The sequence below is a fragment of the Aulonocara stuartgranti genome, assembly GCF_965226115.1.
Source record: "Aulonocara stuartgranti genome assembly, chromosome: 8".
In the NCBI taxonomy this organism is placed as follows: Eukaryota; Metazoa; Chordata; class Actinopteri; order Cichliformes; family Cichlidae; genus Aulonocara; species Aulonocara stuartgranti.
In genome coordinates this window covers 3303696-3329986 of record NC_138959.1, presented here as the reverse complement: position 1 = coordinate 3329986, position 26291 = coordinate 3303696, and the positions used below count along the sequence as shown (strand labels likewise).

At 40.2% G+C, this 26291-nt stretch overlaps 1 protein-coding gene and 1 long non-coding RNA gene across 3 annotated transcripts; one reads left to right on the top strand and one right to left on the bottom strand.

Annotated features, from left to right (window-relative positions):
* Nucleotides 1-16352: 16352 nt before the first annotated feature.
* LOC309713080 (uncharacterized protein) lies at nt 16353-21644 on the bottom strand. The gene is made up of 2 exons (XM_082544424.1): nt 21232-21644; nt 16353-19178 (listed from the first exon to the last, which is right to left on the bottom strand). Exons 1-2 carry the CDS (start codon nt 21350-21352, stop codon nt 17857-17859), a joined length of 1443 nt encoding a protein of 480 aa, XP_082400550.1. The 5' UTR covers nt 21353-21644; the 3' UTR covers nt 16353-17856.
* Nucleotides 21645-21762: 118 nt separating this feature from the next.
* On the top strand, nt 21763-24751 carry LOC309713089. Of its 2 annotated transcripts, XR_014278479.1 has the most exons (5): nt 21775-21807; nt 21929-22544; nt 22903-23055; nt 23420-23510; nt 24115-24751. It is a non-coding gene; the product is annotated as an uncharacterized lncRNA (long non-coding RNA). The 2 variants fall into 2 exon arrangements; XR_014278478.1 differs by having other exon boundaries at nt 21763-22544.
* Nucleotides 24752-26291: the final 1540 nt, after the last annotated feature.

The window sequence follows — 26291 nt, the reverse complement described above, 5'->3', positions numbered from 1 at the left end:
ATTGGCTTCCTGTTAAATCCAGAATTCAAAATCCTGCTCCTCACATACAAGCAATGTTCCCTCTAAGTCCCCTCTAGTTAGTGTGCAGTTAGTGTGTAGTGTAGTCAATAGTTTTATTGTGTGTGTCAGAACAATGAGGCGACTACTGAATGATTACAGGTGTTACAGGAGTGATACATCTCCTGTTGTCAGGCCTGCAGGTATCAGGCTGCTGTTCTCCTTTATCTCATAGTGGACAGAAATTATTTTTTGGAGTGGCACAAATAATTTGTGTGGCATCAGATTTGATGCAGAACAGCTGATTGTTCTGTAAATAGTTTGAAATGTTTATTTAAAAAAAACGCCTTGGCTGCATTTTTAGGTAAACAGCTGCAAAAAACTTTGTTTGCATAAATCAGTTACTTTTTTGAAGAAGTAACTATATAATTAATTGCCCAACATTGGTCATTATTTACTGTATTTTGCAGACAGAGAGTTACAGACTCTCTCCCAGACCACAGACTCATAATATAAGTCAGAGCTTTATAGAAAAAAAAGAAAAAAATAAATAAAGTTGTGTTTTCAAAATTGGAGTTCATGTTATTTTTCCTTCCAATAGTGTTAACATGCTACACAGGTCATGAACAAGGTTTTTTTTTTTTTTAAATTTTCATTGTAAGTGGGCTAAAGCAGTTAATTAAAAATAGTCTAACATAAATGCTGTAATTTGATTATTTTAATAAACCATGTAACTTGGATGGATTCGATGCTGGCGTGACCACAGTGCACACGTCTGCTGTTGCTCACAGTGGTCCAAGGGACGCTCAGGGAGTTTGTGTGTTCGCTCAGACACGTGAAAAATTAGCTGGCTTATCTTAATGACCTTGTAGTACCATATCACCCCATTAGAGGACTTCACTCTCACACTGCAGGTTTACTGTGTTCCTAGAGTATTTAAAAGTAGAATGAGAGGCAGAGCCTTCAGTTTTCAAACTCCATGGATGACGTCAGTGCGCACACTGTGTCTGAGGAGGATGTGCGGAAGTGCTTCAGGAAGGTGAACGCGCGCAAAGCTACTGGTCCGGACGGGATTCCCGGCCGCGTCCTCAAGTAATGTGCGGCTCAGCTGGCTGGAGTGTTCACGCACATCTTCAACCTTTCCCTCTCTCTGTCTGTAGTCCCAGCCTGCTTCAAAATGGCCACCATCGTCCCTATACCCAAATCCTCCACCATCTCCTCATTGAACGACTGGCGACCTGTAGCCCTGACCCCCATCGTAAGCAAATGCTTCGAGAAGCTGGTCAGGGACTTCATCTGCTCTGCACTGCCCGACTCACTGGACCCTCTACAGTTCGCATACCGCCACAACAGGTCCACTGATGATGCCATAGCCCTGACACTACACACTGCCCTGTCACACCTGGAGAAGAGAGACACGTATGTGAGGATGCTGTTTGTAGATTACAGCTCAGCATTCAATACCATCGTTCCCTCGAAGCTGGACAGGAAACTGCAGGATCTAGGACTGAGCAGCTCCCTCTGCAGCTGGATCCTTAGCTTCCTGTCTGACAGACGCCAGGTGGTCAGACTGGGCAGCATCACCTCATCCCCCATCACACTGAACACTGGTGCTCCACAGGGGTGTGTACTGAGCCCTCTCCTGTACTCACTCTACACCTACGACTGCACAGCCACTAACAGCTCCAACATCATTGTGAAGTTTGCGGACGACACTACAGTGGTGGGTCTTATCACCAATGGTGATGAGACGGCTTACAGGGAGGAGGTCAGCGCCCTGACCCACAAGACAACCATCTCACCCTCAACGTCGCAAAGACAAAGGAGTTGATAGTGGACTTCCGGAGGTGCAGAGAAGTACACACCCCCATCACCATCAGCGGCGCTGCTGTGGAGAGAGTGAGCAGCTTCCGGTTCCTTGGAGTACATCTGGCTGAGGATCTTACGTGGTCAGTACACACAAACAAAACAGTGAAGAAGGCGCAGCAGCGCCTCTTCTTTCTCAGGAGACTGAAAAGATTCGGCATGAGCCCCCGCATCCTCAGGACCTTCTATCACTGTACCATTGAGAGCATCCTCACTGGATGCATCACCACCTGGTATGGCAACAGCACCGCCTACAACTGCAAAGCTCTCCAGCGAGTAGTGCGGTGCTCTGAACGGATAATTGGAGGTGAGCTTCCCTCCCTCCAAGACATCTACAGGAAGCGCTGCCTGAGGAAAGCGGGGAGGATCATCAAGGACTCCAGTCACCCCAGCCATAAACTGTTCAGACTGCTTCCATCAGGAAGGAGGTTCTGCAGCATCCGGTCCTGTACCAGCAGACTGAGAGACAGCTTCTTCCATCAGGCCATCAGACTGCTGAACACGTCATAGACACCTCAGCTTCACTACTGGAACTTTAACATTATGCACTCCATACTGTATATAAATGCCACTTGTTTTGCACATATTCAACTCTGTATATTTTATATATTTTATTATTATTATTATTATTATTATTATTATTATTATTATTATTATTTTATTTTTTTTACTATTTAATTTGTAAAAATGTGTATACACACACACACACACACACACACACGTAGGAAAATATTTAGTATACACATCCAGAAATGCATACACTATTATATATTGTACATATATTTATTAGTTTCAGGTTGGCCATTCTTATATTTTGCTCGTTTGTGTTGTTGTGTTTGCACATCTCTGTTGCTTGTGGGGCTCGCACACAAGAATTTCACTCGCATGTGCTGTGCCAGTGTGCCTGCACATGTGATGTGACAATAAAAGTGATTTGATTTGATTTGATCCATCTCTTCCCATCTCAAACACAGAAAACATGCAAGTTTACACGAAGTCTTACAGACTCGTGACGCACATACACGCCATTTCTGTGTTTCAGAAATGTTCTGAGAGGTGTCAGTGGCTTAAGTTCATCTGGACTCGACTATTTCAACAGTCTTTCTTCAGGTGTGAGTCTGTCACTGTTCACTCAACTATAGATGGTTCAAAAAACACAGTTATTATCTGGAACATGGAAGCAAGACCACATATCTCCTGCACTGGCTGCCAATCAGCTTCAGAAATTATTTTACTGATTCTTTTAAGGGTTGCACAGTTTAGCACTTTCTTACCTGTCTGATCTTTTCACTAGATCACCAAGGTCTGCAGATGCTGTGCATTAAAATACTGTGACTGCTGACTTTAACTAATTTAATGTATGTACATGTAAATCTTCTGTGTATTTGTGGTGTGTAAAGATTGTAAACAGTGGTGCGTAAAATGTACTTGATTGATATACATTAAAATGATACCACATTTTCCTTAATGATTAAATAAACCCATTTCAGCTACTCAGATTTGTTGCTTCCTGTTGACTGAGGGTGAAGGATCATTGTTGAGTGTGTGAAACAAACTGCCTTTCACATCAGGACAACATTGGACACTTTTAAAATCTTCCTAAATGTCTTTTACTCGTCTAACTGTGGACGGTTTGGTTAACGGGTGCTGTTTCTTTTAATGTGCTTGAAAGTAAACTTGACTTGGCAACAAAGGAAAACCAGCAGCTGAGGTCAGGACCCAAAACCCCATCTGCACCTGAATGTAGAAACACATCAGAGCACAACAACTGGACCATTATGGCCTGATAAACTTTCACTCATGTGCCTTTAATGTCTCCCACTGCTGTTGGGTGCGTCAGAATTTAACACAAAGGCAAAATGAGGGAATCAACGACTCTCAACGATCCAATCAGATGATTAACTGCCGCCCTGCACCAGCTGTAGAGCCTTTGAGATCTGAGTTGAAAGGCTTCAGAAACTCAAGTCCAGTTGCCTCATTTCAGCACAGTGTAGACCCAAATTCTCAAAATTATTTAACAGATTAATTCAATTATGTTTTTAGAAGCTCTAATCAGCACATGTCAAGTCAAGTCAAGTTTATTTATAAAGCACATTTAAAAACAACCAAGGCTGACCAAAGTGTTGTACAATAAAATACAAATATAAAATACAATAAAACACAAGTACATAAAACACCTCACTGATAAAACAATAAGTTAAAACAGTAAGTTAAACCTTGCTAAAAGCCAATGAGAAGAGGTGAGTTTTAAGAGCAGTTTTAAAAGTTCCTAGGCTTGTGGAGAATCTGATGTGAGGAGGTAAACTGTTCCACAGTCTGGGTGCAGCCACAGCAAAAGCCCTCTCTCCCCTAGTCTTTAATCTGTACCTGGGAACATCTAAAAGCATCAGGTCTGCTGACCTCAAAGATCACCTGGGGCGGTAAATGCTAAGAAGCTCTGCCAGGTAAGGAGGTGCAGTACCGTTAAGAACCTTAAAAACCAGCAGTAAAATTTTAAAATCAATCCTAAAAGCAACTGGAAGCCAGTGGAGAGAGCAGAGGACCGGAGTGATGTGGTCTCTCTTTTTGGAACCGGTCAGCATGCGAGCAGCAGCGTTCTGCACCAGTTGGAGGCGATGCAGACAGGAACGATCTAAACCAGCATAAAGGGAGTTACAGTAGTCCAGCCGTGATGTAATAAAAGCATGGACCACCCTTTCTAGATCGTTCCTGCACAGGTAGGAATTGACTTTAGCTAAAATCCGTAGATGATAAAAAAGATCCCTTGACTACGGAGCTGATTTGTTTATCAAATTTAAAAGTAATGTCAAAAGTAACACCGAGGCTCTTAATGGAGGAACCCCTAACTTTGGAAGTTAGGGGTCCCATAAAATCAAAGGAAAGGTTGGGGTCTTTAGGAAGCCCAAACACAATGACTTCAGTTTTACTTTCATTTAGATGTAGGAAGTTAAGAGCCATCCAAGTCTTAATGTCAGACAAACAGGAGAATAACGGCTGCAAAGAGTCCTTACAGTCTAACCTCAGAGGGAGGTGGATCTGAATGTCATCAGCAAAGGTGTAGAAGGACACATTAAATTTGCGCAGCACATCGCCCAGAGGGAGCAAATACAGAGTAAACAGCAGGGGGCCTAGAATGGATAACAGTATGGATAACAGTATGTTGTGATCGACAGTGTCGAAGGCTGCTGTCAGGTCTAAGGTTACTAGGACAGCAGCACAACCAGAGTCTACAGTTAAAAGCAAATTAAAAACTCTCAATAAGGAGAGGTTAAAAACCTGAGAAGTCACCAGAAGGTCTGCAGATGCTGTGCATTAAAATACTGTAAATCTTCTGTGTATTTGTGGTGTGTAAAGATTGTAAACAGTGGTGCGTAAAATGTACTTGATTGATATACATTAAAATGATACCACATTTTCCTTAATGATTAAATAAACCCATTTCAGCTACTCAGATTTGTTGCTTCCTGTTGACTGAGGGTGAAGGATCATTGTTGAGTGTGTGAAACAAACTGCCTTTCACATCAGGACAACATTGGACACTTTTAAAATCTTCCTAAATGTCTTTTACTCGTCTAACTGTGGACGGTTTGGTTAACGGGTGCTGTTTCTTTTAATGTGCTTGAAAGTAAACTTGACTTGGCAACAAAGGAAAACCAGCAGCTGAGGTCAGGACCCAAAACCCCATCTGCACCTGAATGTAGAAACACATCAGAGCACAACAACTGGACCATTATGGCCTGATAAACTTTCACTCATGTGCCTTTAATGTCTCCCACTGCTGTTGGGTGCGTCAGAATTTAACACAAAGGCAAAATGAGGGAATCAACGACTCTCAACGATCCAATCAGATGATTAACTGCCGCCCTGCACCAGCTGTAGAGCCTTTGAGATCTGAGTTGAAAGGCTTCAGAAACTCAAGTCCAGTTGCCTCATTTCAGCACAGTGTAGACCCAAATTCTCAAAATTATTTAACAGATTAATTCAATTATGTTTTTAGAAGCTCTAATCAGCACATGTGACATCAGGCACCACAAGAGGTTGGTGGTTTTTAAGGTTGACCTGTCGATCAACAGACGATGGTGAGTTTTCATTCATTCTGTTGTCTAAAACAACTTCCTGCTCACATTAACACGTAGCTGAGGAAATGAAATATTGCTTTTGTGTAAATGATTTAATCACATTAGTACTTGGACTAGTTATAGTGGACAGGAAATATTTACATTCAATGTAATGTCCAGTTACGTTCAACCCCCTGCAGATTTGGAAACTAGGACACTGATACAAATGGATTCAACAGCATCTTTAGCAGAAGAACCTTTGTTCCAGTGATTACATTAACATTTAAGTGTTCACCTTCAGTTCACGGCTGTGGTGTGAAAGACGAGTGAAAGAAGTAACGACAGTTATGCTGGAGTAACTGTTATTGTTCCAGGAAGCTGGACCCTGCCCCTCTTATCAGATACCTGCAGGGCATCCCAGACGACTCGGAGCATTTCACACCTTGACCCAACAAACCCAAAAGGGTGAATGGGTGGGTCAACGACTCTGAGGCATCAGGAGAGGTTAAAAACCTGAGAAGTCACCAGAAGTCAGTCTGAACCGCAGGACGAGAGGAAAGATGTCTTCAACCATGGGTAAGTCCTGGCTGCCTGCTTTTTAGCACTTAGATGTTCGCTAAACTAAGTCATTCTTATTACAAATGTACAAAGTGATTCTTTTAATTCTATCACTGCTTTCATCATCATCTATTCCTGACCTAACCTAACCTTTCTTCCAAAAAACTTACCAAGTTCAGAAATAACCTTAACATTTATATTGTTCTGAAGGCTTCTTTTTAAAACAAAGTAGAAACATTTTATTTTTAATAGTTGCTGAGATGAAGTGATGCAAACCATCAGCATACACGTGATCTTGTCCTGTATCTTGGTGTTTACCAAAGAAACATCATGCAGGCGGCTTTGCTAATGACAGAAACGTCCAGTTTGAAGCTCCAGTCAGTGTACGAAACGATAACTAACGGCGAGAACTCATTTTCCTAATGAGTAAAGAAACTTTGATTGTGTTTCAGGGCCACACGGAAGAATTTAATTTTGTTTCTCATTGCATTGTTGCTCATACATTTGTGATGCTTGTACCTTTCAGATATTCAGCAGCTGTTACCAATCAAAGAAGAACCAGATGACTGGAGCCCTGATATGGAGCAGCAAGTCTCACAGCTCCTCAGCATAAAGAAGGAAGAGGAGGAGGAAGCTGACATCACTGATTTCCCGCTCGCTGCTGCTGCGGTGAAGAGTGAAAATGAAGAGAAAGTGCACTCACTGTTTCATCATGTTAAAAATGAATACAAGGACGAGGAGGAGACTCAGACCTGCAGCTCAGGTAACAAACAAATTAAATTGAACTATGAAACTGCACCAACATTTTTTCTCTGTGAGGAATCAGGTTTTATATTTTGTCTGCTTCTGTTGTGGCTTTGTTAGTTTCACTTCAGTAATGTTATTAAAATATGGAGGGTATTTTTAGGGCGAGATTTAAGAACAAGTGATGAAATCCATTGAATACAGTCACCTCACTAATTTGATTTGTTTTATTTTAGTTTCTCTTCGTTTTAACTTAGTTGGCTGTGATTCGATTGGATGATGTAACTCTGTGAGATGGGCTTTAGGTTAGAGTCCATTCTGCAGGATACTGGAAACCAGTGTCCCCATACACCCAGCATTTTGGCTTTTTTAAAATATGCTCATCCATCTGTGTGTACCTTGCAGGTGTCCATCATCTGTTTGATATTAAAGAAGAGGTTTCCCATGAACGGAGCCCGATTGAAGACTCGGACTTCTTCCAGGAACGCTGCATTGGCCAGGATGGACTGCAGGAGGATGACACACGTGCAACAGCTCCCAGAACCTTTCCGATGCCAATATTCAGTGTTGCGTCCCGCAATGCATTGCAACGCCTCAAATTTGAACAGAGAGAAAAAATCAAATTCTGCGTGAAAACCAAGATATCTGTGAAGAAAACCTTCCAAATGCTTCAGGAAGTTTACGGCAGCAAAGCAATGAGCCGATCAAGATGCAAGGATTGGTATTTGCGTTTCAAAAATGGCAGAACATCCGTCGATGATGAAATCAGGTCAGGGCGACCCAGCACGAGCACAACTCCCAAGCACATCCGAGAAATCGATCAACTTGTGCGCCAGGATTTCCGGATCTCTCTGAGGGAGATTTCTGCCATTCTCAACGTGTCATTCGGAACGGTCCAGGCGATCCTGACGTCCACTTTGAACCTGCACCAAGTGGCTAACAAGCTTGTGCCCAGGCTACTCACTCCCGAGCTGAAGCAGTATCGTTTACGAGCCTGCGAGGATCTCCGTCAACAGACGCGAGATGACCCAACGTTCATGTCCCGGATCATAACTGGCGATGAAAGCTGGGTGTACGGCTGCAAGCCTGGAAAAGCAAGGAGGGTGAATCCGACAAGGAGCCAGTTCAAGGTCAAGCTCATCGTCTTCTTTGACATTCACGGGGTGGTGCATCGGGAAGTTGTTCCCGACGGTCAGGCGGTTGATGCTCCGTTCTACCTCAGCGTTATGACGCGTCTCAGGAAGAACATCGAGGCCAAACGACCTGAACTGTGGCAGAAAGGCGACTGGCTGCTCCATCACGACGACACACCCGCCCACGACGCACTGAAAGAGTGCCATTATTTCTGCTACACCGACACAAATCTCATTCTTCACCCACAGCACTCACCAGATTTGGCCCCCTGCGACTTCTTCCTCTTCCCCAAAATCAACGCCAAGTTGAGGGGACATTTTTTTGACACAGTGGAAGAGCTCCAGCATGCGTCACTGATAGTACTGGATTCACTGGGAGAAGAGGACTTCCGCAGAGCTTTCAGAGCGTGGCAGCAGCGCTGGGTGTGGTGTGCTGCTGTGCAAGGCAACCGCTTTGCAGCTGATGGTGGCCAGATTTGAATTGAATACATATTTTTGTATATTTGTTTCATATTTTTTCTATTTTTATTTTTTTTGCATTAGCATGCATTTTTACTGATGTTTGATCTTGTTACATATAACTTTTTTTATTGTTTAAGTAGAGTGAAAATGGTAGGTGCTACATTGCCGTTGTAAATATGTCAGCATGTGCATATTTACAATTGGATCACTTTATAAAATGTAAATAACAACAGAGCAACAACAAAAAAGAGAAGGATGGGTCTTATTGTCATGATCAGAGCGATCCAATATTAATTCTCCAGATCCTCTGAATCTTTTGATGATAGGTGGTGTTGATGTTTAGATTGGCAAAGTCTTCAGTTTTACATTGATAGTTATTCTGAAACTGTTCCACAACTTTTAGATGTTTCTTGTTGTTTTTTGCAGACTGGTGAACCTTTACTTGAGAAATGTTTTTTTATTCCAGTCATGTTGTTGACCTGTTGCTGTAATTAGTCATGAAAAACTTCCTCCAGCTGTTTATTTTGAGTCCCTCTCGCAGCCTTTTTGAGATGTGCTGCTGCCATAAAAGCCAAACTGAGCGAATGTTTTTCATCTCAGGTCAAACATTTGATGTATTTTGTTGGGTTCTTTTGTGAATAAAAATATGGATTTGTGAGATTGGAAGTCACTGCATTCAGTCTTTATTTTACACAGCATAGTTTTTAGTTTGTAGTTTGCTGGGCACTGGGAACGTAATAGAATATAATAGAGGCACAGAGACCAGAAACTACCGCTGACCACGAAACACTGACGATGCAGGAAGAATAAAGAGAGGATAACTTACAAAACTGAGCGATTAAACACAAAGCAAAACTCAGTATTCCCAGGGATCCACAGCATACTGGAATTTAAAAGGGAACAAATAAACATGAGCCTAAAAATACAATAAACAGAAAAGTGTAAACCTTGAACACTGGAGACGCAGGAAAAACCCCAAAGAAGCTCAAATTCAAACATATAACCAAAAATGTCTAAACTCCAGAGCACAGTGAAACCCAGAGACCTGGTTTGCACCGACTAGCAGACATTTTTTCCCATCATTCTCCACTGCTGACTCAGTGTCTGTCCTCCACATGCCCAAGACAACATCCACACATCATTCTTTACTTTGGCATGAAGCAGCTCACAGGCCTCGCTCGGCCTAGCAAATAAATGAACCCATCTCAGATTACAGCAGACCTAAAGTCAGATAATCTACAAACAAGCTGTTATAAAAATTTTTATTAACCTTCACGCTGTGATAAAAAGGCAATAAAAAGTAAATGTGCACGTGAACTCCAGACAAACAGCATCAGGGGGAAAGAATAAACAAAGGAAGTGAACACACAGAGAGAAAACACAAGGAGCTAAACTTCAAAATAAAACAGGAAGCAAACAGAAATGGAGACCAGGGCCCTATTTCAGGAAGCCGGTTTAGAAAACTCAGAGTGAAAAACGATATGCAGGGTTGAGTAACCCCGAACTGTCCAACTCGGAATATTCGGTTTCAGAAAGGCTGATAACAATTAGTTCAGTCAACGCGGAGTTGCTTTAACCCCAAGTGAAGCGCGCGGACGAGGATACATAAAGCCCTGATCAGTGGAGCACAGATTAAGCGAGTCACCATGGAGACGGAGGGAAAGAAGGCGCGGTCATTGTATTTTACAGCGCTTGAGGCCGAAATTCTGATGGCAGCATATGCCGATAACATGCAAATTCCGCGGAAAAAAGTAACACAGCGACAGCTGCAAAAGAAAGGGAGCATGCATGGCAAAACATAGCCGACAGAGTCAATGCGTGAGTGTTAATTTAAACATTGATCTAGGGATTTCCACCCATTTAACACGTTATTTTATCATATGTTATTTTATCATATGTTATTTTATTTGTTATTTTATACATTTTATTTTGTGACGTGATGTGAGCGCAGGTGCAACCCAACAGGCCCCAAACGTTCCTGGCAGCAAGTAAAAATGAAATATAAAAATATAGTCCAAACAGGTAAGGTGTAATTGTATTATGAGCCATAGTGCTCGGTCTGTTTGTCCGATGTAAATCAATTGCAGTTAGAGGCTACATTAATTTTCTTTCTGTAAGCACTTATTGAAATTATCTGAGCACATTACAAGTACATATTTGCTTACTCTGTATGCTCAAATGTGACCCGTTATAGCCAACAGAAAAAAAGCGGAGGCCCGAAAAACAGGTGGGGGTCCTCCACCACCACCACTCACAGAGGCTGAGCAGTTGGCCCTCAGCCAAAACAGTGGGCGCCCTGTGGCCGAAGGCATCTCTGCGGGGACATCCTCTGAGGCAATAACCCCGCAAGACACAAGTGCCTACATAGGGGGTAAATTCAAAATAATACATGATGTGCATACATCCTTTCTTCACAGTCACCTTTGCAGTGCTACTCATTCATTTGATAAACTCTTTACCATAATGGATTATTTTGTAGTGAAGTTATTTTCCTACTGATTTTGCCTTCCCTCAGTCTTGGTTGTCTTTGAGAGCATAATGACAATGAAGTGTAAGGTGATTGGTATGTTTGTTAATTGCCATTTGGTCCCTTGTAAGTTATAAGTGACCTGTATAAACCTCATATTCTATCAGTTGATGGTGATGGTGTACTGCATCTGGTGCAGCCTCCTGTTGAGCCAGACCAACATGCAGTTATGAGTAATACTCCACAGATTATATGAGTTTACAGTAGAACAGCAATGTTGTTTATTTCTTTACTACAGGAAAATAATGAAGAAATATTGACAGCTGTTACAGAGGAAGAAGCAACAGAGACACTTTATGAGGTTTACATCTTTTAATACTTTGTGTACAGGAAATACAGGCGACCAATAAAGCCAGTTGAACAAAAAATCTGTTTATTCTTCTTTCAACATGTTGAGGTGATGGGTCAAAAGAAATGATTGTGACATATGGTGTCTCTGACTGCGCTTCCATCTTGTATGTCCGTGGGAGGGTCAGGATGTTCATGGTTTGGATCACTGCTGATGTTTGGTTCAGAAGGACAGTGTTCTCCTCTAATTGTGGCAATGTTGTGAAGAATCACACATGCCACAATAATGTCACATGCCCTTTCTGGGGTGACCCTGAGTCTTTGCAGGCACTGGAACCGGGCCTTAAGCATTCCAATAGTCATTTCAACTCTGGCTCTTGTCCTGCAATTAGCCAGATTATATCGCTGCTGTGGGCCCGGTTCAGGGTCAGGGTAAGGGGTAAGCAAATAGGGTAAACATGGATACCCCCTATCACCAAGCAAGTAGCCAGTGAACTCTCCTAAGACAGAAGGATACACTTCAGTTCAAATGTCCCTGTAGCAATTGGTCTTTATATATTTTAAAGTATTTTCAACTCACCATGTCCAAATTTTGTGCTCAGTGTACATTCACGGAATATTTGTGAGTCATGAACAGAGCCTGGCCACTTGGCTTCCACATTTGTGATAATGTTGGCAGCATCACATATGATCTTCACAGTGCAGAGAACACAAATTAGCATCCATTACTATGATGAAATAATTTGTTAGTTTGACATGCTACAGGGAACTATGTACCTGTACATTAATGCTGTGGAAAGACTTCCTGTTCACATAGTCTCCTTCATTTACTGAAGGAGCAATGATTGGAATGTGAGTACCATCTATACAGCCAATCACGCCTGGGAACCGTGAGAATAAATGTAAAATTTAAGTAGTAGTTCAAGTATCACCACATCATGAATTAAGTTTTGGTCATCCTGATACCTGCAATTTTGTGGCATCCCTCTTTGATAAATCTTGTGGGTCTATGACCGGGGAACACCACACACGAGTGCAGGAGACGTTTCAGTGCAACTGTAACATTCCTGACTGCCCGACAGACGGTAGCCTTGGAAACGTGCTCAGCTTCACCAATATTATACAGAAAGCTCCCGTTTGCAAAAAACCGAAGTGCGATACAAATAATATGTACAGAACTGAGAGCATGTCCGCGATGTGTCACATGCGTAATATATGGCCTGAGGATGTTATTCAAATAACTTAGAGATTGTGCTGAGAAACGGTAACGTTCGCACAGACAATCATCAGGAAATGATAAAATGTCCAAACGCGCTCTGATCACTCTCTCCCGGCGGAGAGCTCTGCGGAGAATTTGGGCTTCACAATCTACTGGCTCTTCAAGGAAGGGACACGCCATGTCTGACACTTCCTACTGTCAGGTTTCCGACAAAGGGGCGGAGACAGTCAGGGTTAGTTGTAGTAAACCTGCTAGGGGGCAGGTTAGCTTCACGGCGTGTGTCGTCATAGTGACTCACTCAGGCTTCAGCTGAACTCGCTTTGTGAAACCGAAAACCCAGAGTTTTCGTTAACTCAGGGTATACTTACTCAGTTTTTCCACTAAACCGGCTTCCTGAAACAGGGCCCAGGAATAATCTCACATAAATACAAATAAACACAAACACATGAGAACAGAGGAAAAACTACAAAAACACAAATGAGCAGAAAAACTAACAACAGCCAAAGACGATTATAAAAACCGAGACAATTAACATCTACTGTTCAAAGCAAGCAAAGCCTTTAAGTAATCTACACCATTTATTACTTTTCCTCGGTTTTCTGGCATCACGCCTGAAGTCGAGGTTCGAATGAACTTAAAACATCTGAGTTTCGTAATGTGTTCTCAGCTTGTTATAATTCTAGACAAAGGGGAGTAGCAATTTTAAAACATAAAAATATTAATTTCACAGTACTCGATACAGTTATATTTCCAGAGGGCAGATTCTTAATCATTAAACTATCTATACTTGATAAAACGCTATGTATTGCAAGTGTATATGGTCCAAATGTTGATGATCCCTCATTCTTTCACGGTTTTTTCAGTGCACTCTCTGAACACTTAGATGGCACACTTGTTCTTGGAGGCGACCTCAACCTGGGACTAAATGAAGACATGGATAGGCTCAACACAGCAGGAACTCAGCGTAATTGGCAGTCCACAAATATAATCAAACAGTATATGAGCGACTTTGGTCTTTGCGATGCATGGCGCTCCCTTCACCCCACCAGTAAGGAATATAGTTTTTTCTCACATGTTCATCACTCCTACTGTCGTCTGGATTATTTTTTTATTATTTATTTCTGCAAATATTAATCTCCTGCTAAAACCAGGCAAAGACCCTGTATATCCCTCAAGCTATCGTCCAATATCCCTTATAAATGTAGACCTTAAAATAATCTGCAAAGCTCTCTCAAAGAGACTGGAGAAAATAACCCCCCTCTTAATTCATCCTGACCAAACTGGTTTCATAAAAGGTAGGCACTCATCAACAAATACACGTAGATTACTTAATTTGATAGACTACTCATACAGTAAAAACCTTGAAACTACAATATTCTCTTTAGACGCAGAAAAAGCATTTGACAGAGTTAACTGGAAATTTCTGTTAACAACTTTACACAAATTTGGTTTTGGATCCTCTTTCATTAACTGGTTAAAAATATTTTATAACTCCCCAACAGCTTGTGTCAGAACAAATGACCAGACATCCTCCAGCTTCTGTCTCTTGAGGGGCACCAGGCAGGGATGCCCACTCTCCCCTTCACTGTTTGCAATTTTTATTGAACCACTAGCAGCAGCAATTAGACAGAATTCAGTAATTAAGGGCATAAAATGCAAGAACGCGGAACATAAAATCAGCCTTTATGCGGATGATGTGTTACTCTTTCTCCAAAACTCACAAACCAATATCTCTGGGGTGATTGAATTGATAAACTCTTTTTTTAAGAATATCAGATTACTCAATTAACTGGTCAAAATCTACAGTCCTCCCAATTAATTGCTCTAAATATAAAATATTTAGGTATTAATGTTTCTCCCAAGCTTGCAGATCTAACTAAATTAAACCATATCCCACTTTTAAAGAAGGTAGAAGGTGATCTGACTAGATGGAAATGTTTACCCATGGGAAGGGTTGCTGCTATAAAAATGATGGTCTTACCAAAAATAAATTATTTATTCTCAATGATCCCAACTAAACCGCCACAAGATTGGTTCAGATCTCTAGATTCATGTATGTCCAAATTCCTTTGGAAAAATAAACCCCCACGTATAAGCTTAAAAACACTACAAAAGACCAAGGATAAAGGAGGACTAGAACTGCCTAACTTTCAGCACTACTTTTTAGCCAACAGGCTTCAGTTTATCTCAGGATGGCTAAAACATACCCTCTTAGATGAACCTTGGCTAGATGTAGAACAAGCACTTTGCAATAATCTAGAGATTTCAGATCTACCATTTATCAGCTCAAACATCCAACGACATGAATGCTTCAAAAGCATCAACATCAGCTCTTCTCTGACAGCATGGTGGGAGTTTCTAAAATTGACGGTGTCTTCATTAATCCCATGCAAACGTACACCTATCTGGAACAACCCTGACATATTACAAAACAATAATATGATAAACTTTCCAGATTGGAGTGGTAAAGGAATCAAATACTTAGAACATATACTAGAAGGAACAGAATTTATTTCATTTGACGGACTAGTTACACAATATGGGATCAACAAGAAAAGACTTTTAGAATATCAACAAATTAAATTCATAGTAAAAAAGAAATTTAAACCGGGTCAAGTTGAACTACAAACACCACCAAGTGTGGTTCAATTTCTTACTCTTAAAACCCCAAATTACTATCCAAAATATACAGAATGCTTTCTAAAACGGATGAATCAATATCACTTCCTATTGCAAAATGGGAAGCGGATTTATCAGTTAACTTAGACCAAAACTTCTGGTCTCAGATTTGCTTAAAAACCTTTCATCTAATTAGAAATCCCAGTCTTCAATTAATTCAATACAAAATATTACATAGAGTGCACTATACAGGTCATCGGATGTTCAAGATGGGCTTTACGTCTACCAACAACTGCTCACACTGCCAAACCAATTCACTGGACAATTATATCCACGCTCTTTGGTTCTGTCCACCAGTTCAGAAGTTTTGGCGCGAGATATGTGAAGACTTATCGAAGTGTCTGAAATGTAACATTCCAACTTCCCCCTTAGTGTGTTTGTTGGGCCGCTTAGATAATGTCACTTCAGAAAAGAATATCGCCCATATGGTTTTCATTGCCCTATGCATAGCCAAGAAAACAGTCCTCATGAACTGGAAAAATAAAAATAATCTTAATTCTAACCAATATAGAAATTATCTATTAGATTACATTAGTCTTGATATCAAGATATGTAGGCTGTTACATCTTGCAGGAGCTCTCCTCTCTTCAGGAACTCACTCTGCAGGAGGGGGAGATACAGGAGAGGTGGAGGAAGATTTCAGCCTGGGCGTCTATTGGGGTCACTTGCCCCTCCCTTCCTTCTCTCCCCATCTCCAGCTGCCTCCCTCTTCCCGCTCCACCACAACCACCCACACATGCAGGGCCTTGGAGTAGGGGTATGTCACCAGGGTGCAGGGGAGGCATCCCCCCCGTCCCCTTCTGGCTGCCTGTGCCTCAATTTTATCCCACAACTTAGACATTCACATTACTCACACTCTCATAACACATACATATAGGATCTTGGGAGTGTGCCGCTACACAGAATCCAAAAGACCATCAGGGTGTACACCCCACCCCTGGCGTCGTTGCCCACCTCTCAAGGTTAAATACACGTAGACATTGAGGGCTATCAGGAGGGGCTGTGCGCTTACCTGCTGCTCTCTGGCAGGTAGCTCCATGCCCTCCTGGGTTTTAAATGCACCTTAGAACACACATGCATGAACACTACATATGAGTAGGCGGAGGAAGGTTTGGCGTCTTCTCACACCCCCGTTCTCTGCAGCCTGTTGGAGCAGGGGGGCTAGGAGGAGGAGTCAATTTTCCGATTCAAATCAATTTTAGCCAGAATCTCAGGTAAACGCTCACAAAACTATTTCAACAACCGCCAAACAGCTAAAAAAGTAAATGTGAGCAGGTAAACGGATTCTGCACAAAGATGCATCGTTCACTCGATGGCATGTACACAGACACACCATCGAGGCTGAAATTCAAGTGTCACTCGCCAACCAAAATTCAAAAGCAAAAGAAGATCAAAACTACGCTTCACGTTTGATAAACATAGTCATGAATTCCCTCTTACTTTTGCTGTTTTGCTTCTACCATGATACAAATCACACTTCCTGCACAGCTCTTTCTCTCTCAGTGTACTTCAAGAACAGCTTCCCATCTAAAATCTTTGTTTTCTGCATTATTTGCTTGCTTATTAAGCACCAGTCTACTGTTGTGTACAATGCTGCCAGGCGGTAAGGGTTTTTTTTTAAGGACCTCCGACATGACAGTCTAATTTCTGCTGTTCAGTACTGAAGACATTTAAACTTTTGCTAAATTGCAAAACGCTGTGTCTCTAATTAAACCTCTGTAACTTTGCTCTGCTTCAGTTCAGCAGCATCAGGTAATGTAGTAGTTGTTGATTCATGGTTTTCTTCAGTTTTTGATCCACTGCAGAATATTTTTAAGGTTATCTGCTATAAAAAGCTAGGCCAGGAAAATCTCCTTTGTGTTTTTCTGTGTTTCATTGTCAGTTACTTTGACACAAAGGCATCTGCTCTGAGGCTTACACCTCTGATGAAGTCTCACAAGCGTCAGTACTGATAAATGATCAGAATTATAATATTTCTGACACTCTGACTCAAAATTGAAGTGAATCGAATCGAGGATTGTAGAAATCATCGATACCCAGCTCCAATTGTATATATGTGACTTAAGACTTAAGCAGTGTATTAACTTAACTGTTCACAAGAATATTGATTTTATACCTGAAGTCTCTGATTTAAGCAGGCAGGTAGTGCTCAATTGGTTGATTTTATATGAAAGAAGGATGAGATAACATGTCAAACACCACCTTTTCACCTAAGCCTGGGCTAACGAAGAAGCTCAATGTTATGATATCAGTTACTTTTACATATCTACACCCCGCCACCTCCAAACAGGAGTTTTGGTTTTCTCGAGCCAGCTAACCAGCCCCTCATAAAGAACTCTCCTCGGTGTGAACTTTCATGTGTTTCTTAAGAAGTACGCTTTGGTTAAATTTCCGTTCACACTTATTGCAACCAAATGGTTTCTCTCCAGTGTGGATTCTCATATGTGTTTTGACGTTACACTGATGTCTAAATTTTTTACCACAAACATCACAACCGAATGGTTTCTCTCCTGTGTGAATTATTCCATGTTTACTAAGCGACTTCTTTTCATTAAATGTTTTACCACAAATATCACAGTGGAACGGTCTCTCTCCTGAGTGGACTATCATATGCCTCTTAAGCCCACATTGAGCTCTGTAGGTTTTTCCACAAAGCTGACAGCCAAACGGTTTCTCTCCTGTGTGGCATTTCATGTGCTGCCTAAGATCATCCTTTACATTAAATCTTTTATCACAAACATTGCAATTAAATGATTTCTCCCCTTTGTGGCGTCTGGTGTGTCTTTTGAGACTGCACTGTTGTTTAAATCTTCTACCACAAATGTCACAACTAAAAGGCTTCTCTCCTGTGTGAACTCTCATGTGTCTTTTAAGATTAAAGCGATGTCTGAATCTGTGTCCACAGTCATTGCAGACGTATCGTTTCTCTGCTTTGCCTACGCTCATCTTTGAATCTGCTTTCTGCTTCACCCTGGAGCATTTCTTATTAAGCAGATGGCTGGAAGGTGTTCTTCCTGTATGACTTGTCACGTGACTCTGAAGAGACTGCTTGGAGAGAAAGTCTTTACCGCACTCGGAGCAGCTGAAGGATGTTTTAGCAGGATTTGAATCCGACTCCTTCTGATTACTGTCTCTGTCTTTAGTTTTAGGTCGACAATTGGACAAAGGTTCCTGCCATTCATCATCATCATCAGTAGCATCATCATCACTGTTGTTACCATCAACACTGACTTCTGCCTCAAAAGCAGCTGAAGCTTGTTTATCAGTATTAGGCTCTGAATCTCTGCGTGGATCTGAGTTTGTGGTCGTTACTGGTGCTCCACCTGTTTCTGTTTTTATGTGATTAGCTGAGCTGCTGATTGGAGGCTCATCCTCTTCCTCTTTTTTAACTTCAACTTTAACCTCTTTTTTAAAACTTTGCCTTTGATGCAGCTCTGACAACTGAGGTTTCAAATCATCATCATCACCATCTTCACTCTTCACAGGAACGCCAGTGATGAGGAGCCCATTAGGTGGCTTTTCCTCCTGAGTGCTCCAGGTTTCCTCCTGCTCTTCTTTTATGTGGAGGTTTGGGTATTGCTGCTCCAGAGTTTGGATCCATTCAGGTGAAACAACTTCTTTTTTAATAACCAACAGCTGTGGGATATCTGCAGGAAACAATGAAACATGTAGGTAAATTGTGTGATGTTTATATGAATTCTACATCAGCACAGAGCTGTCCCATTATCTAAAAAGAAAAAAGACAAAATAAGAAATATTAACATATTTTAAAATATGGAGAAAAGAGCCTTGTAATGCATTTACGGTGGTCCTACAGAAAAACGTGTTTATAGGCCTGATGTCACAGTTGTTGAAGGAAATACAGAAGTAGCACAGCATCTCTTTAATGATCAGTCCAGAATGCTCAGAATGAAAAACATTAAATATGATTCATCAAAGTCAGGTGAGGCGTGCCCGACATGTTCTCTCAGGTGGAGACGCTGGAGTAGGCCCAGGACACGCTGGAGAGATTACATCTCTCAGCTCGCTTTGGAATGTCTTGACGTTCCCAAGAATACAGTAGATGCATGGATAGGTATCAGACTGGCACTCAATATCACCAAATTTCCAAAGAAAAGGTGTTTGTGTGGTCTCGGAAAGGCTGGATTCTTGCAGCCCTAACTTATTGTGATTGTGTAGTTCTTCCTGTTATGTTTCATGTAAATGGGTTAGTGAGCTTCTCGCTATGATAGAAATTCAAGCTAGGCTATCAAAGAGCGATATCGTTGTTGTACTTTCTATACCAAGTGTGTGAATTCCTGATTTGTTATATATGAAAAAACAATTGTCCCCTAACCTTATTGTGCAACCTTTGGCAAAAGCATCTTAGTCAGATTTGAGCCTGGACTTTGACCAGACCACTGCAGAGGCTCCGTTTTGTTTTGCTTCTTTGAGCCATTCGGAGATGGACGTACAATACTGATGTGTTTTGGATCACTGCTCAAGTGCTCTTGAGCTTGAGTTTTATGCTAGATGTAAGGGAACTTGATTTAACAGGCAATAATCAGGCCTCAGTGTGGCCACTGAAATTGAACTCAGCTTTCAAAAAAATGTGATTAATCAGCTAATTCATGATTTTTTACACTTTTCACACAGGGCCAGGTAGGTTTGGATATTTTTTCCCTTGTTTTTGTACGTGTAAATGTGACAAATATACAAAAAAATAAAATAAAATAAGGGGCAAATGCTTTTTCCATAGCATACACTATGACAATGTAATTTGAGTGCATTTTATTTTGTTTTCTAACACTGTACAGTTTGCAGAGACGCCATTTACCATATGTAGACTGGGGTGTACCTGAGAAGGAATCCAGTAGAATCTTTGTGTCACCTCTCAAAGAACTGAAGTAATGATTGTGGAAAATTATATCATGAAATATCACATTTTACAGTTACCATGGACTGACACGTGCTAAACTTGAACATTAATCAATTTTTAAAAATTTAATTAAATTAAAAATTACAGAAACATATTAAGGATTTTCTGAAATTACAGTTCAAAAATAATATAACAATGTGGTAATTTAAACACAATAGACTGATTATTTGCTGGCTGTGCCTTTATTTTGTTTTTACAAAATAATTTTGTTTTTAATATATAGCAGTATTATATGGCAGTAACTGTGGATAAATGTGTGGACAACTTCAAATCCACTTCTCTTGCATATTTCCACAACCATATCCATAATCACATACTGTGTATGCTATCGTTGTATATAGTGTATTATCTTACTTATTTTATATTTGTTCATATTTTATTTGTATTTTTGGTATTTTCCTTCTGCTATCTGTACCTGAGATGAGGTAACACAAAGATTTCCCCGCCGTGGGATCAATAAAGTCTTATCTCATCTTATCTTATCTTATCTTAATTTTGTGTGACCTTTTCTTCAGACAGCATTAAAATGTTTGATATTTTATTATGATGTGTAAAATTATTAATTATAATGTATTATATGTGTCCAAACCTGTACTGGTCTAAAGTAAAGTTATTTTTGTAAATAATATAAAAAAAAATGACTGCTTTCATTGTGTTTCTGCATCAGCAGCACCGTAATGTCGACAATAGAGGAGCAAGAAAATTTGACTTCGCCGATGAGGGTAATCGTTTGCCATAACGCGATGCAGCGATTAACAGCAATGAAATCTGATTATTCTTACCAGAGGTTTGGTTTACATTCTCGTCCTGCTCCGGCTGGACTCCGAGGGTTTTAATATCAGGTTTTTCTTCTAAATCCAGACTTTCTCCGCCCTGCTCCCGATAATAATCCACCTCCTTCATGCTGTCTTCATTTGTCTCGTCTCCAGAATAAACTGCAGGTTCGTCTGAGAGAAGCTGGGCCTCGGCAGAACCGAACACCGCACAAACACATGCCGATTACATTCTTCTCCACGTGACTGTATTATCAGAGCCGGACACAAACAGAGCGCACGTTCTCATAAATTAGCACAGGCATCCGCACGGACACCTTTGATACCGAAACTTGTCCTGAAGCGAGGTTCTTTAAAAACCACTGTCACGTGACCAGTGACGTTTCACGTCATCAGCCCTTCACTGCAACTTTCTTCGGTTTTGGTGGTCTAAGTTTTATCTTAGGTTGTGATTATAATATAGATAAGCTTCCAGAAAAGCTCTCGATGTTTCACAAACAAGTTCTATTAGCTTGGTCCCTTATATATAAACACAACTTTACACCCCACACTGAAAAAAAGGGACTGGCCATCTCTTGGATTTATGTAAGCATCTTGCATGTATTTAACACAATTGCCTCATGTTTTAAAGTTAAATGTAACTATATAGTGTAAAAACTACATGATATGCAGAAAGGGTGTATTAAATTGTTCATATCATGTTCAGGTGAAGTAAGTCAATAAGATAGCAACGTTAAATCTCGTGAAACCACGCGTGATTTCATCTCGCGGGCTTTGGATCGTGGTTTAAAAAAGGCATCCATCTCAGTCAAGTCGAGCAGCCAACTCTACATTTTTGGTATGTCTTGATTTTTTGAATTAATATTTACCATATTTCAGCCAAATGTAGTTAAACGTCTAGAGTGTCGCCATGTAACATGCTAAAAAAGAGCCGTTAGCTTATTTGCTGTTTTATCTGTTGTCAAAGAATTGGCGCTTTTTCATTTGAATTTGTCTTTGGCACAAGAGCCGTAATATCACATTAAACCTAATTACGAGGCACTCATAACATAATTTGGTTTTCTGTGTGAATAGATTTGCCAACTGACTCTTCAGTTACATTGTGTATTTACTGCACCATGGTGTTAGTGAGATTTTGGACATTGAACAGCTTTAGCTAATATCATCAGCGGCATTATGCTAGCTTACATCCCTACCCCTCCTGCCCTCACCTGCTGTCCTTTTGTTTTTGTTTTTGTTTTTTTTGCTGCACATTGAGAGACGACCTCTATTCTGCATTTCACCAGGAGTCAGCTGATGGATTGTGGGTTCAAGGTGTTATGGTAAGAAAGTATATTCTATTTTCGTTTCTGTAACTTAATTATAATGGGTTTTTTATAATTATTAGGTGCATGCATACTCACCCTATTAATACAACTGAGAAATCCAAAATCTGCCATAGGTTTAACTTATACCTGTATGTATTGCCAGAAAGGTGATTACTGGACTCGCATTAATGCACACTTGAACTGAAATGAGGTTGTAACTTGTGGGTTGTTGGGTTGCAAATCAGAAACAAACATCTTTGGATTTTTTTTAATCCCATAAGATCTGGAAACACAGTTTTTATTCAACAAAACATTACTGATTAACCAAGCACAGTGCCTGCTGTTATTTCAAAATAATTTTATGTCATTTCAGATAAAATGCAGCATTCCAGTGCATCCCAACCATGCCTTTACAGTCAAGGTTTCTGTCGGAGCTGAGTTTCTCTCTGACAGTCTGCTGAAAGTGTTTGCAAAGTGATCGGGGGAACAGGGCACAAAGCTAAAGGATGTAGCTGCCATTATGACAGTAAGAACTTTAAAATTCTTTAACTACAAAGTGTATATGTATTGCATTAGGTCAGTAAAATTTTTATGCTACATCCATTGAAACAGTCAACTATTACCTGTGAGTAATGATTCCACTAAAAGGATGCCATAATTTTCGTCATGCATTTACTGGCCCACTGAGAAAAATTTATCTTTTTTTAAAAATAAATGTTCTGGAAACTATATATCCATAAAGTTGATGTCAAACAGGAACTTTTGATATTGCTTTGTAGATGCTGGTGTTGCATGTTGACTGGTTTAAAAAGTCAAGAGTTTTTGTCTGGGATCATTTTCTTCTGTGCTACTGAAAAGTTCACAAATCTCTGTTTTCTTTGTTATAATAGTCAAGGATGACATTAATGCTCGGAGTCCCTCATCAAAGTGCTCCGCATCTGTGTGAAAGACAATTGCAACATCTTGGTGCAGGAGTTCATGGTGAGTGTTTTATGAGTAGATTGTGGATTTGCAACCTTTAAAAATGCATTTAGTTATCCACTTGATCCTCATTGGACTGGTTAGGACCAGTAGTCCTCTTTAATAATTTGAAGTTCACATGAGGCCTGGTAGTGAACTCGGCCGCCGGCCCTTGAGGCCCCACCCCCACCCCTGTATTAGGGGTCACATCAGTGTGAAAAAACTTTAAATTTGTCATTCTAATGAACAAAGGAAAATCCCACCAGTATTTACATTAGCTTTTGTTTGAAAAAAAAAAAAAAAAAGACCAACTGACCAACAGCTAACCAAATTGTGGGGCTGAAAGTCTAAATTCTAACATCTTCTGAGTGACATAGCCTGGATTTCTGATGGGCCAGTGTCTTTCTAACAAAAACTAATGTAAAGCATTTGAAATTATGATGTTTTTCACCCTCTCTTAGAAACTCTGTTAGACCATGAATGGCAGCATGGCAGGCCACTCTTTGGCTATAGCTATTTACTATGTTGCTTGCATTGGTTTAAATTACTCTAACATTAGAACTGGCAGATTCAAAAGAGATGAGTTTAAAAAGGAATATTAAAGAAATGTTTTGTGTTTAACCAGGACTTGACTGAGGCCACTGCACAGATTGAGAAAACCACAATGAACATCTGTCTCCAGAGATGCGCCAGGCAATGACTTTTCTGATGTTGTTCTTCAAGATCTGGATAACGTGACCTTTGCAGTAGCCATGCTGTTTGGACCTTTTTTATTCCTTCAACATGAGTTACCCATCACAACTCTGCTACACTTTTGAGGTGATTCAATGGGTGGTAATGGAGTTGGATGCAACTCAGCTCTCAAGAAAAGCTCACAACTAAGACAAAACTGCTCCTGCAACGAAGCTCACTGTTATGCATGTGAGGTGACCAGCTCTAGGTGAGAGGACATTTAAATCTCACACTTGTTCTGCTGCATTTTTGAAGCTCAATTCCAGGAACGGATCGCAGGGTTCATTTTTATATACTCTGCAACTGCCATGAGGACGAGCTGTTTTTTGTTGTTGTTTGTTTTTCCTTTTGCTCTGTACAAGTTCTGTTTGTCTGTTTGGCAGCATTTTTAAATTTCTCTTTGTACTTTTTCTTTCTTTTACTAGTGAAGAGATGTAGCGTGAACAGTTATACAGTCTAAATATCCCATATGGGTCGTGTGAAATGGTATTTTCAGTTTCATTCAGTTGAAGTAAAGAACGTTGAATATTTCTAAGTGTGCTGTTTTGAACCAAGATGTCACAGTATGATCAGTGCTGTAATTTTTGACAGTCACTGTATCAATGTTATTTTTGCGTCTCTTGAATAAAGTTTTTGACCTGCAAGTGCTAATTTCTTTAGTTATTGGGGTAAAATGGGTAGTGTTAATAGGAAGGTGTTTGCCAATTCAGTAACCTAATTTAATGTTAATGGAAACTAACATTACCTCAAATTGTTTAGTTATAATTGTTGTTTAACTGAATCTTGATGTCAGAGGCCTTAAATAGAATGTTTTGTATTGTTCTTTTCCAACATTTTTCAAAAGAAACAGTCTAATTTCTTTGCTGCGATTGATTCCAGAGAACACGGAAGAACTGACATTATTTAACTGTTGATTTATATAGATTCAGTAGAGGAGTAATGTCAGTTTAATTCTTTACCTACTGCAGTGAAATTAGACATGTTGTTTTGAAAGGTTACTGGTGGATGCCAGCAACCATCTTGGAAGAGAACAATATAATCTGTTATAAGGCCTCCATTTGAAAATTGTGTATTTGATACTAGAATATAATAGCAAAATGTAATTTGAAGATAACATGTAGTATTTAAGTGACCAAGTAGTATTGGGTAAAAGTTATTGAATCGTGTTGGGATAACGTGAGAAAATTGTGAAGGATTAAAATATTCCAAGAGCTCAAATTACTTCATCAGAACATGTTTAAGTCACATTTTATCAACACAAATTGCACAGGTTTATTGAACATGAATAAATTGTGTTAATTTAACTCAATTGTTTAAGTTGCTGCCAAAGCAAAACATCTGTGTGCAACAAATGTCCACCATTGAATTAAGTAAATCCAACAACATATTTTTTTCAGTGCATACGTATTCAATTTGGAATAATAGGAACATAGTGTATAAAATTAAATCATTATTTTTTTCTAGGTGGGTTGAGAAACGGATCGTTTTAGTGAATCAGCTGTTTAATCCTAATGGGCAGCTTATGTCCTATTCAGAATTCTTAAACACCTATAAATTTCCAGCCACACCCAAAGAATATGCTATATTATTTGATGCAATACCTACGGGTATTATAATGCTTTTTAAAGGTATTCAACCTTGCATATCATCTGTTTCTCTCCCCAACCCTTTAGATTCACACATAGGAAGAATCTGTCTAACAAACCGTAGTAAAAGTAATAAGAATATCCGTGCTTTGTTCCAGACAGAATCTCTAACTATTCCACATGTGGTCTCTTATTGGAATTTCTTCGTCAGTGACATTAACTGGAAAAGAGTACGGACAATTCCTAACAAGTATCTGGTAACGAATAAAGTGAAGGATGTCTCATTTAAAATACTGCATAAATTTTATCCTGCTAATCATTACATGACGAAGTTCAAAAGGGACATAAATGTGAACTGTGGATTTTGTGGAAGCCATCCTGAGACTGTGCAACACCTCTTCTGGATCTGTTCATACGCTAGAACATTTTGGAAAGACTTCAGTAGATTCATTGCTGGACATCTCTATAATGACTTTACTGTGAA